Source organism: Myxocyprinus asiaticus, chromosome 35 (assembly GCF_019703515.2).
Source record: "Myxocyprinus asiaticus isolate MX2 ecotype Aquarium Trade chromosome 35, UBuf_Myxa_2, whole genome shotgun sequence".
Lineage (NCBI taxonomy): Eukaryota > Metazoa > Chordata > Actinopteri > Cypriniformes > Catostomidae > Myxocyprinus > Myxocyprinus asiaticus.
The window spans coordinates 1,288,303-1,301,848 of NC_059378.1; the positions used below are offsets into that span (position 1 = coordinate 1,288,303).

The 13,546-nt window shown below is 39.3% G+C and overlaps 1 protein-coding gene across 1 annotated transcript in view; it reads left to right on the forward strand.

Annotated features, from left to right (window-relative positions):
• The window catches only part of LOC127425923 (uncharacterized), a 393,067-nt gene extending 379,930 nt beyond the window's left edge, over positions 1-13,137 (forward strand). The window contains exon 2 of the mRNA XM_051672245.1: positions 12,157-13,137. Within this exon, the coding sequence (XP_051528205.1) occupies positions 12,157-12,676 (520 nt within the window). The 3' untranslated portion in view covers positions 12,677-13,137. The remainder of the gene's footprint in view (positions 1-12,156) is intronic.
• Positions 13,138-13,546: the final 409 nt, after the last annotated feature.

Genomic DNA, 13,546 nt, shown 5'->3' on the forward strand with positions numbered 1-13,546 from the left:
GCATCACCCTCTCGGCGTGCTCGTGCACAACGAGGAATACCTTTATTAAATCAGAAAGAGGAGAAATCCAATTTAGGCTTGATATCATGAACAGGAATGTCCCTCATCTGCCATAATGTCTGGTGAGAACATTTTTCCAGCCTTTTTTCTGAGGCTGACATGTCTTGCAGGTCACTCTAAAAAAAATAAGCTTTTATTTTTCCTCAACAGCAAGCGTTGTCTCTGTGTGCACAAAAAGGGGTCGCTAGTTTGTGTGGAACTCTGTTTCCTTCCTTCCATACATTAGTGTAAGTGTAATATTCTACACTTTTGTAGCTTTTAAATTTTCCCATGATGTCCACTTATATTGTTAACATTTCATACCCCAAAAACAGTAGAAATGTAGTTTTTCATAACCATGTTCATCCTCTCTCTTTCCCTTATAATGAAATAGGCTGTTTATGAGTCAATGACGTGACGCATATTATTATTATTATTATTATTGAATCATAGACACATAAAAAATACAATCCACACAAAACAGCTACTTGAATACACCTCTTCTATGATAAACATGTTTTCAATTTCTGAGTTTAAAGTCATTTTGAGATTTTTTCTGGGGCTTAAATACAAAATGTATAATTAAAAGCTGAATATATATATATATATATATATATATATATATATATATATATATATATATATATATATATATATATAAATGTTGGCATGAGAAGTGCAGAATCTTTCAATAATGTTTCTTAAAAAAATAGCAGTGAAATAATTGTGTTTTAAATAGGATTGGTGGTGTAGTGACTCACCTCAATCCGGGTGACGGAGGACGAATCTCAGTTGCCTCCGCGTCTGAGACCGTCAATCCGCGCATCTTATCACGTGGCTTGTTGAGCACGTTACCGTGGAGACGTAGCGTGTGTGGAGGCTTCACACTATTCTCCGTGGCATCCACGCACAACTCACCACGCGCCCCACCGAGAGCGAACCACATTATAGCGACCACGAGGAGGTTACCCCATGTGACTCTACCCTCCCTAGCAACCGGGCCAATTTGGTTGCTTAGGAAACCTGGCTGGAGTCACTCAGCACGCCCTGGATTCGAACTCGCGACTCCAGGTGTGATAGTCAGCGTCAATACTCGCTGATACCCAGGCTCCCAATATTTTGACATTTTAATATTATATAAATGATATTTGTAATAATAATAATAATAATAATAATAATAATCTTTTACTTGATGGTTACACCACATAAAAAAAAAAATGCTATAAATATTTTTTAAGAAATTGTGAAACCAAATTGGAGACAAAGATTGCACTCTTACAAACTTGACATGTGTTTTAAACAATTTATTTTAAATATTTCTTATTTTTATCACCTCGGACAATTTTTTAACGACCCTTATTTAACTGTAAGTTGGTGTAAGAATTTTCAGCTGTTTTGCTAACTTAAAACACACGCCCTCACTCCAAAGACATGTCAGCAAAACCAAAGTCAGAAAAGATGTTGAGCAAAATTAATTAAAAAAAATGTTTTTTCCTTATCGGCTATAAAGTGTGGGCTGCTCTTCTGACTGTTAACAAAAGCAGCAAAAAAGGTAGAGTAGTAGACCCATTTTATGTATGGTATTCCAAAAAGCTAAATGTAAATGATGTCTGTTAATATCGTCTAAACTCCACCTACCAGCATAATTGATTGTTTGTTGGGTTGGGCCAAGTTGCTGAATGTTGAATAGGTGCTGATATGTAAAAGTGGACGGTTATATGTTAACATATTCATGTTTGTGATGTCATAAATAGGGCTGTCAAACGATATATTTTTTTTATTGAATTCATAACATGATATGCCGATTAATTAATCAAATTAAACGCATACATCAATATTTGCCGTAAAAGATCCCCAAATTAAAATGATTCAATATATAATGATTAACCCCGTGCGACCCCGCGTCCACATGCATGGACGTTGTATTTTGGCTTCGCTATATGCAAAGCATAATTTAAATGAATAATAAATGACTGAAAGCTGCTCTATACTGTCATTTAATGGTTAAACTTCTGCCACATCGAGTCACATGACACAACAACATGACGTCGATTTCCGTGAAGCGCTCCTACAGACGCATCACCAACAAAAGTGCCTCTGGTAAGAAACCTCTTTAAGTTTTTGGTTGTAAAGAGAATCGTCTCTAGATTCGTTTGATATGCCGCTTTAAAAAATCTGTTCATTTTGTCCACATATGTGGACACTGGCACCACATTTCCTCAAAAGTTGAAAAACATGTTAGTTATTTTGAATAATTTTCAGCATGAACACATCTGTGGATCATTTCGCTTCATTTTAATATAAATTTTGTTATATTTTATTTTGTTATCTCTGTACAATACAGTTCTATTCATTAACATTAATAAATGCATTCATATATATCTACTGTGTATTATCATATTGAGAATAAACGGATTCATCTAAAAGCTGTAAATGTGTCTTTCAGAGGATTTATATGGAGTTAGGATGAAAATAAGGTGCATTTCAAACTGTTCTGAGACCAGTGCAGACAGACAGCACACTGGAGGTTAAGTCATTCACTAAATAGGGAGCAAGGGAGCATCCTATAGCTCTCTGTGCAGCTAACTGCATATATTTAAATAATTATTTATATAATAATACAATAAATTAATTATAATACATGACATTATTGTGGCAGAGGAGAACAGCATTAATAAGACCAACAAAAAGTCAATATATTGTTTATTTTCCATATTATTGAACAGAAGCCTATAGTAACAATACATTTTGTAATTGAATTCATCAATCTGTCTGAGAAAGATTTATTATAAGGGCTTTTTGGAGCGTCTTACTTTGGTTGCGTCGTGTCATAAACAGCATTTTGGGACTCTGTGTCAAGTTAACCGTAGTTTGAAACCCTTGCGTTCGGGTTTGCACTCCATCCAGCTGTGAACGCAAGAACGCGTCCTGCTGTCAGTGTGGTTTGTTGCCTGTGCAGCTGGAGTTGCTCTTATTGCCCCCTGCAGACTGAGACTGGTAAAAACATTACATTTTTAAGTTTATAAATGACTTATTACGATCTGGGGGCATGATTAATTGCGTTGATGTTTTATATAATTTATCGCACTGAAATAACACATTAATTCGACAGCCCTTGTCATACCATAGCAATTTCAGAACAGCCTGTTTTTTGCAGCTTATGGTCTAGATCAGGGGTGTCAAACTCAGTTCCTGGAGGGCCGCAGCCCTGCAGAGGTTAGCTCCAGCCCTGCTCCAAAATGCCTCATGAATACCTTGATTAGATGCTTCAGGTGGGTTTAATTAAGGTTGGAGCTAAACTCTGCTGGACTGTGGCCCTCCAGGAACTGAGTTTGACACCCCTGGTCTAGATGGACTTGCTTTGCGTTGTGAACATATCAAGATGAAAGTACAATGAAGGAGTAAGAAAACTCCTGTTTTCCATGATACAGTACCCTCTTTAAGGCTAGAAATGATATATTCCACTGAGGGAGACTGCCTGAATGTTGCATGGATGCACAAAAACAAACACTTCACCTCCATAACCACTAGCGGTCAGAAAAGAGACTTTTCCCATCTCCTCTTCAGGACAATTGGATTTTATCCTGTATTGTTCCTTCAATCTCCTTCATTGTTTTCATTTGTTGAGCAGTTTGGTTCATGTGTGAGATTTGCTTCCACAACAGTTACATAATGTGGAAATATTATGTTGTAAAATGTGAAGACGATCAGTGTTCATGAAGTGCTGCTGCTGTATCCCGTTTCAGATAATAAGAGAAAGAGCGATAGAGAGCGAATGAATTATACTGGATGACTCATAATTCTGGGATTTAAAACCGTCTCTAACAGAGAGAAAAGGAGGGAGAAAGATTCTTCATAATGCACTGTCATAGCTGGGATTAATTTGCATAATTCCCTCATTTTCTGGGATAGTCTTGCTCAGAGAGGAGCTCGGAATGCAACCTGTTGTACAGTGAAACAATGAGAGGAGGAGAGGAAGATCAGAGGAGAATTCTGTTTTAAATTGTGAGGACCGGATCAATAAGTTGTTAAGAGGAGATCAGACGTGGCTGAGAAGTGAAGTGTGACACCGGATCTGCATATGTTTGCACATGAAATTGGATGTCTAGCTGTAGAGCGATCAACAGTTCAGTGCAGGCTCATTATTGCTGCTGTATATTGTATTTTCTGTGTGCATAGACCCAGAATGACCTACTAGTCAAGTCAAGTCATTTTTTTTTTATTATTTGTATTAGTGCTTTTCACAACACACATTGTTTCAAAGCAGCTTTACAGATAATTATGCTGTACTACATTTGATAAAAAGTTCTGTATACAACAGAGTTTACTACGCTGAATACTGTATTCCACAATGCAATGTGCTTGACTTGACCTTTCATTTCGAGTGTGATGAATTTGGTATGCCCAATTCCCACTGCACTCTAGGTCCTCATGGTGGCATAGTGACTCGCCTCAATCGACCGTCAATCTGCGCATCTTATCACGTGACTTGTTGAGCGCGTTACCATGGAGACGTAGCGCGTGTGGAGGCTCACGGTATTCCCCGCGGCATCACGCACAACTCACCATGCGCCCCACCGAGATCGAGAACCACATTATAGCGACCACGAGGAGATTAACCCAACGTGACTCTACCCACCCTATCAACCGGGCCAATTGGTTGTTTAGGAAACCTGACTGGAGTCACTCAGCAGTGGCACTCCATACTTAACATAACTGTTTGGTTTGACAATTCCTCATTTACATATACAAAGTGGTAGCGGTCTGCTAAATAGGACCTAAACCATGCTAATGCAAGTCCACAAATGCCAACATAATTCTCCAGCCTATTCAAGAGAATGTCATGATCTATCGTGTCGAAGGCAGCACTGAGATCTAAAAGCACTAGAAGAATAGTCACACATTTGGGATGGCATGAGGGTGAGTAAATGATGGATTTTCATTTTTGGGTGAACAATCCCATTAAGTTCTTCTGCTCGAAACAAAATGCTGAGTGAACAATGGTGTTGACTCGGTGGTGCTTGTATGTTCTGATTTGATTGAAGATGGCATCTGGTCTAAAAAGTTTGAGAACCGCTGGCCTTGGTCAACTCAGTAATACACACATTTGTAAAAACTGTGTGTAGCATCTTCACCACATCTGGCTGGAGCACTGTTACTGTATGCTCAAGGGGTCAGGTGTTCATGAAGCCAATTAGAACAATTTACACAATTGTAACACATATGCTGGGATGCTTGTTCTTTTGCAGTGGCCTTTTTGGTTGTCATTTCTATTCAACAATGCATTGTGGATGTGCACTGCTGTGCCAATTACACATTCAAACACATTCATGATTCTGTGTTCCTCAGGTTAAAACACTTGCATCAAGTGCTGTTATTGTGCAATTATTTTTAATGACCAAAGAATGTAAATGTGGCTGAGCAGTTACCCCTGCTGCAAACATAATGACCCCTGACCTACAACTGCCCCTTTCAACCTCAGAACACTTCGGTTATCTCTCTCTCTCTCTCTCTCTCTCTTTTTTTTTTTTTTTTTGCTCTGTTTTTCCACATAAGCGGCAAAAAGTTTGCTTATATATGCACACTTGCATGCAAATAAAAATTGTGATTATACATATATATATAAATAAAAAATGGTGATTGCTTTAAGACTACACAGGAAGTATGGCTTCATCTAAAATTTCGTAAGAAATGCCGCAATGATGAGTTTAAAATATGTACAAATAATCTATATAAATGCATTATAATTCAGTTAACACAATCTGCCTTTTTCAACATGAATGTCAATGCAAGTCTGTAAACACACGGCACACAGAGCACTACTGAAGCCGTGCAGATGCCTGGACCTTTCAAATCAAGGTGCAAAAGATTGATGTTGATTGGATGAAAGGCAAACACGTCATTTTTGGTCCCTCTGTGGAGCTTCATGACTACTCTTTGCAGTGATCTGCATCTGAATGCCTATTGGACATTGTGCTTTCAATCAATGTATTTTTGTCCCGCCTAGAAGCACAACTTCTATATGATGACTGGTGGAGCTCTCAAATGGGCGGGACTTCACAACAAACGGCCAATAATTGAAACAGTGATGTACGTGATTGAAAGTGTATGAAATGTAAAAGCACCGCTGTCGAGAAGATACACACGCAGTTATTTGCAATCTCACATAACACATTTATTTCAGCTTCCATAATCGGATATTTCATCTGTTTTGTTGTGGAAACAGTTTTAGGTTTGCTGATTATGTTCGTTAGGTAATTTTACTGTTTGAGTACTAGTTTGAGCAGCTTTGGGAGCAACATTGCAGACACCAACAACAATAGTCTGTGCTTCATCAAATTTGAAAACCACCAGTCGTCACTGATTTAAATAAATAAACATAAATCAATATACAGATAGTTGAAAACACAGCAAGAGTCTGTTGACCAACATTTTGCACATTTGTGTGCTTCTGTCAAGCACATTAATGAGAATGAATGAGTTGATTAAATTACTGTGGCAAAAGTGTGTGTAGTGGGAAAAGAGTGTGTACAGTATGAGTTAGATTATTTTGAATGTGCTGATTACATGTATACTGCATATGCCAATAGTTGTGAAGCATGTAAGCATCTTTTGCGGAAAAATAAAAAAATAATGTGCATGTAAACGATAGAAAAAAAGGGGAATATTAACAGCTATAGCATCACTGTACAGTCCAATAACACTGAGTCATCCAGCTCATAACACATATTACATTCAGTAGAGCAGCGAAAAGGCACTAAGAGCTCATAATAGTTAACCAGGCCATTGAAGCTTCCTGTCCAACAGAGCTGGTGTATCAGAACCGTGTCCCAAAATCACAAAGGTCAAGGAGCTTTGCAAGCAAGTAGGACTCATTAGTTCATTTAAAGTGAGTATTTTGTCCATTAGCTTTGGTGTTTTAATTCTCAGTCCTGTGGGGAGAGCGTGTTTTATACAGAGAGACAGAGAGAGATGGAGACATAAATCATAAACATCATCCAATAGAGCCACATTATCACCAAATGCAGCTGAGGCTCTATAAAGTATCTCTATGCTACGTCTCATCAGCTTCTTGCTAGCTTGAACTATTGTGTTTTGAGCAATCTGTGAAATAGCCCTTTTTCCTCCTAATCACACCCACGCCACTTAATTAAAGAGACATATAAAGTTGCACGCTGTTATATCCAAAGTGTTCACAGAATAAACATCAGGCCTGGAAATTAGAGCTTTATTGAAAGGGATCGTTTATTAATCATGTACTTACCTCGTGCCATTCCAAACTTGTATGTTGTTATTTTTTTGCCTGTAACAAAAAAGGAGGAATTTAGGCCACGTCCACACTAATATGTTTTCTTTTAAAAACGCGTTGATTTTGCTGCGTTTACGCCTCTCGTCAACACTTGAACAGCATTTCCCTTTGTCGAAAACGCTCTGCATTACCGCATACCTTGGAAAACGATGAAATTAGGAAACTAGACTAACGTTTATCTGGCCTTAGAAGAATCTTCATTAAACTTTTCAACACAGTGACAGTTCATAGTGACCATGGCCAACTTAGTCTCATATAATAAACGTTACTATAACTAAATATAAAATTTGCTTTCCATGTCACATTTCGGTTTTGGACTCTATCGGTTAGGTTTACATGTTGGCTTAGGGTAAGAATGTCTGTTTTGTTTACTTCTCATTTGGTTTTAGCACACTATTGGTTAGGTTTAGGTTAAAGTTTTAGGTTAGGGAGGTACGTTTAACTCTTTAAAAGCTCAAAACCTTATCTGATTACACCACCATTTCACTCGCTTTTGGTGCCCCCCCACTGGACATTTCACTGGAAAACTGCAGCCAAATGTGTAATGAAGCATATAATTTTGTTTTGCAAAAATATTGCCATGGTCACGTAATGTTCATGAGATCAGGGTGCCATGGCTGTCAAGCTAAATACAACAACAACAACAAAACACTATCTACACAGCTTGCACACTGTATTCCAAGTCTATATATGTGTCCCAAATCACCTACATTTGCACTATTCTACTCCCTTTTATAGCGTAAGAAAAGTACTACGAGAGTACTACAAAAATAACGGTGAGTGGAATGTTGGGACACTTCATGCAGTCAGCGCTTACTGCTTGCCTTACGTAGCGGAAGGGGCGGAGTCACCTGGCCATGATGCTGTCTTGACAGACAGTGTAATTAATGGTGAATGTGGCAACTAGCGAAACTTAATTGAAGACAGCACCTTACAAATGTGAGTTGAATGCTTTACTATTACCCCACGCCGTATGAATAGAAACGTTATTTGAGATACAAGTGTTGGACTGAGGTTGGCTAAGGCACTAAAGCTAGTGCTAACACTTTAGGGCTGCAACTAACGATTATTTTGATAAACGATTAATCTAACGATTATTAGAACGATTATTCGACTATTCGGCAATTATTGCAACGATTAATCATTAGCTCTTAAATGATTATTCAGCTCGTACCTGACTTAAAATGTTGTAATAAACGTGCTTACTAACAATACAGAGGATAAAATCATGTTTTAAAAATACCACTAAATGGCTTTCACTGAATTAAAGGGAAAAAAAAACTTTTTATTAAGTTTAATTCAGTAAAAAAATTCACTGCAAAAAATCCTATTGTTATCAAGTGTTTTTCTCTTGTTTTCCATTTAAAATTATCTAAAAATCCTTAAAACAAGATACATTTACTTGAGAAGTAACATATAAGATATTTAGACTTGCTTTAAGAGAATGCATCTTAAATATAAGTGTATTTTGTATATAAGTGTATTTTTTCACTTGGTTATACTTCTGCATATGTCTTGCGTACGTCGTCGTGTCACTGTGTGATGACGACAAACTACAGCCAGTGCTAGCCAGAGATCACTTCGGTTTTTTATGATCCTTCAGAGGATGAACTGATGCCAACTCCAACTGTAAGACATCGGATACTTCATATGCCACTGCCTGAAACTTGGATTTAGGATAGACCTCACCGAAATTACCTGCCAGTTGAACTCCGATGCACCTCATTGAACTCACAAAAAAACAAACTCTCTCTTCTTAATAAAGCTGCGTATAGCCAGTTTTCTTCATGATAAGAAATGCACAGTGACACATATATTATGATTCAATAAGTCGCGAGTCATCACGTTATAATCTAGCTGCATTAAGCGTGTGCGCTCGAGGGATGAGCGTCCCGTGACAGAGTGTGCATCAGCCGGGTGCAGTTTCAATCTTTCCCCCTTAGATCGGGACATTCACACAACTCATAGAAGAGGCGCTGACCGCACAGAGAAATGACCGTTTCAGAGTTTGTAGTTATTTACATGATCTGCATCCATATTATTTGAATTTTAATAAAGCTATAATGCATTAAATATAACTGCATTAAATATGTAACTCCGGGGTGTTTCCTTTAAAGAGCTCCGGCTTTAGTCCACAATGAGAGTGCTTCTGTATTTACTTATTTTGTACAGTAAACAAATAGATACTTTGCGATCTACATCAGCTGAAGCTGTTTGGAAAGTTTAGAGTGCATCTGGATTGTGATCTGTGTAATTCTTCCTCTCCTCCTCTCACGTGCCATCATTAGTTTCATATGATCTCGTTACATTAAATGAGATCAAACGACTATCGACAACGGTTTATGGCCAAGTACATAGTGTGTGTAGTGCATCTTTTGGAAAACAGCTTTTGTTTAGTCGATAGCTTTGTTTGAAGAACAGACTGAAATTTAAATAGTTATTTACTGAAAATCTTCCCCTCCGCTGCAACTCATTCTTTGGTGAGATACATCAACACGCCATTGTTGAATCTGAACACAAACACAAATTAGATTTCAGAGCTTCGATGAAAGGGCAGGTTTTTCAGTGAATAACGACTTAAAATTTGACTTAAAGTTATCATATGGCTTCAGGAGACTTGGAATATGGTGCACAAGTTATGGTCACTGTATGCTTGTATGAAAAAGAGCTGCGTTAAAATTTCTCCTGTTGTGTTGCACAGAAAAAAAAATCACAGCACACCGATTTGGAGCACACTCTGAATATAATGAAGAGAAGAAAAAGCAATCTGCCCTGCCTGCCGTCCCCCTGCAGGTCTCAATCTGCTGTCCGCACGCTGTGAGACAGCCAATCCACCCTAAGGAGAGACAGACAGGTTCACTCAGGTGGAGATTTAAGCTCGCCCTGGCCACAGAATGTGCGCTGATTATAGTAATGTGGGTTTCTCTGGAGCCGATTGGCAGATTGGGGAGTAAAACAGGCAGATAAGAGCCAGCGGTGAGAGTTTTAATTAAATAACCAGACATTATACGGCTGGATTATCCAAATCTCTAGTGTGAGGACGCAGAGCAGGAGGACGGCCGGACAATGGATCTGCTGAGCAGAGCGAGACTGGACATTAGCCAAGAGAGGAAGTCTAGTGATTGTGTTTGTGTGGATGAAATATACATACATGCAACAGAGCTAGTGCAGCAGAGCCATTATGAGGCTAAAGATCAAGTATGTGTGTCTGAGCCACCGAAACACTAAATGCCTGTTACTGTTCACACATAGACTCTTACACACAGGTGAAATAATTAGAAATCACAAGCTCTCCTGAAGGCCTGTATGAGCAGAGCTGTCCCCTCCTGCCTGTCCAGTCCTCATCAGGGTTTTAGGTAAATGGTGAATAAAGTGAGGCTGAGATTACTTTTCCTTTTACATTTTTAGCTGATGCTTTCTTACCAAACTGACTTAAAGTAAGGTGCACATATAACGTTTTCAAAAGCGCAGCAGAATATAGTCGCCAGACAATAAACATTTACATCGTTGCATTACAAGATTTCATATAAATGAAATATATTCATTTTTTAGTGCCACCTCGGTCGAGGTTCCAAGCGAGCCGAGCCGATACTAAATGTGATGTCAAAACCCTGCAGATCACTGATTGGTCAGAGAGAATTGTCACCACCAGCATCACTGCATTTGCGACACGGTACATCAACCCGCTAGTTTTAAAGTTAGCAACAGCGATAGCAGTATCATTTGTTCACGCAACTTTCAAATTGTAAAAAGAAATGGCTGTGCGCAAAACCACGACATGGTCAATAAACGAGGTGCAGACGTTCCTCTCGTTAGTAGCCGAGGAGAGGATCCAACGAGAGCTGGATGGGGTGACGCAACTATTGACGATCAGCCTATAATCCCACCCACGTTGAGGCTGCACTAAACTGCAGTGGAAAAGCAAGCTCAGAAAAGTAAAGCGAGCAGAATCGAGTCGAGTCGAACCGTAACGTGCAGTAAAGTGCCAATAGTGAAAACAAAACTGTTCATTTTTTCCGTTTGCTCTCAAAAACTTAATTTGGTATGGTTTTTGAGCCTTTCCATCTCTTTAACTTCTGCTGCTACTGTATTCGGAATCGTTGCGTTTTGGTAATTGGTTTCATTGGTGCCATTTTCGAGTTACAGTCTTTTTACTTGTTGCTAATAATATTTTAAACAGACGTCTGTCAGCTTTTTCCATTTCTTTTGGAATATTCCTTACACAAAGAACACAAAATGACAGATTTTAATGAAATCCTCTCAACATTCAACAACAGCCAAGAGAAGTTTCCTGTACATTGAACTGATAAAAAAAATAAAATAAAACTTCTGTTGTCATTTATTCAACCTTATAATGTTCCAAAACATGGGCGGCGCTAGGGGTGGACTACTGGGGCTTAAGCCCCAAATGTTTTCAGTAAAGCTCCAAATGTTATTTATCATCTTGTAGTGATGTCAAAAGTATAGGTAATTCTGTATTAAGTAAAGTATATTTTAATATAAAATTCATATATATATATATATATATATATATATACACTATATTGCCAAAAGTATTCGCTCATCTGCCTTTAGACGCATATGAACTTAAGTGACAACCCATTCTTAATCCATAGGGTTTAATATGACGTCGGCCCACCCTTTGCAGCTATAACAGCTTCAACTCTTCTGGGAAGGCTTTCCACAAATTTTAGGAGTGTGTTTATGGGAATTTTTAACCATTCTTCCAGAAGCGCATTTGTGAGGTCAGACACTGATGTTGGACGAGAAGGCCTGGCTCGCAGTCTTTGCTCTAATTCATCCCAAAGGTGCTCTATCGGGTTGAGGTCAGGACTCTGTGCAGGCCAGTCAAGTTCTTCCACAACAAACTCGCTCATCCATGTCTTTATGGACCTTGCTTTGTGCACTGGTGCACAGTCATGTTGGAACAGGAAGGGGCCATCCCCAAACTGTTCCCACAAAGTTGGGAGCATGGAATTGTCCAAAATCTCTTGGTATGCTGAAGCATTCAGAGTTCCTTTCACTGGAACTAAGGGGCCAAGCCCAGCTCCTGAAAAACAACCCCACATCATAATCCCCCCTCCACCAAACTTCACAGTTGGCACAATGCAGTCAGACAAGTACCGTTCTCCTGGCAACCGCCAAACCCAGACTCGTCCATCAGATTGCCAGATGGAGAAGTGTGATTCGTCACTCCAGAGAACGCGTCTCCACTGCTCTAGAGTCCAGTGGCGGCGTGCTTTACACCACTGCATCCGACGCTTTGCATTGCACTTGGTGATGTATGGCTTGGATGCAGCTGCTCGGCCATGGAAACCCATTCCATGAAGCTCTCTACGCACTGTTCTTGAGCTAATCTGAAGGCCACATGAACTTTGGAGGTCTGTAGCGATTGACTCTGCAGAAAGTTGGTGACCTCTGCGCACTATGCGCCTCAGCATCCGCTGACCCCGCTCTGTCATTTTACGTGGCCTACCACTTCGTGGCTGAGTTGCTGTCATTCCCAATCGCTTCCACTTTGTTATAATACCACTGACAGTTGACTGTGGAATATTTAGTAGCGAGGAAATTTCACGACTGGACTTGTTGCACAGGTGGCATCCTATCACAGTACCACGCTGGAATTCACTGAGCTCCTGAGAGCGGCCCATTCTTTCACAAATGTTTGTAGAAGCAGTCTGCATGCCTAGGTGCTTCATTTTATACACCTGTGGCCATGGAAGTGATTGGAACACCTGAATTCAATTATTTGGATGGGTGAGCGAATACTTTTGGCAATATAGTGTATATATATACACACAAACACACACTCAGGGCTGTCGATTTAACACGTTAATTCAGTCTGATTAATTATATAAAAGATTAATGCAATTAATCATGTCCCCGGACCATAATTCAAGCTTGAAGTACCACCTGTTTTCTCCAGGAGGCATTAATCAAAACTCCAGCTGTATAGGCAATGCGCAGCTTATAAAGAGAACAAACCACACTTACCGACAGCAGACAGCACAACATAAGGACGGACGGGTCCTTGCGTTCAAACACAGCTCGATGGAGGGCAATTCAGAATGCAGGGAACTCAAGACGTGCTTTTCTAAGTTTCAAACTAGGTTAAACTTGACACAGTGACCTAAAAATGGTATGTTTATGACGCGACGCAACAAAGACGCTCCAGAAGCATCTGTATATATTGCATTC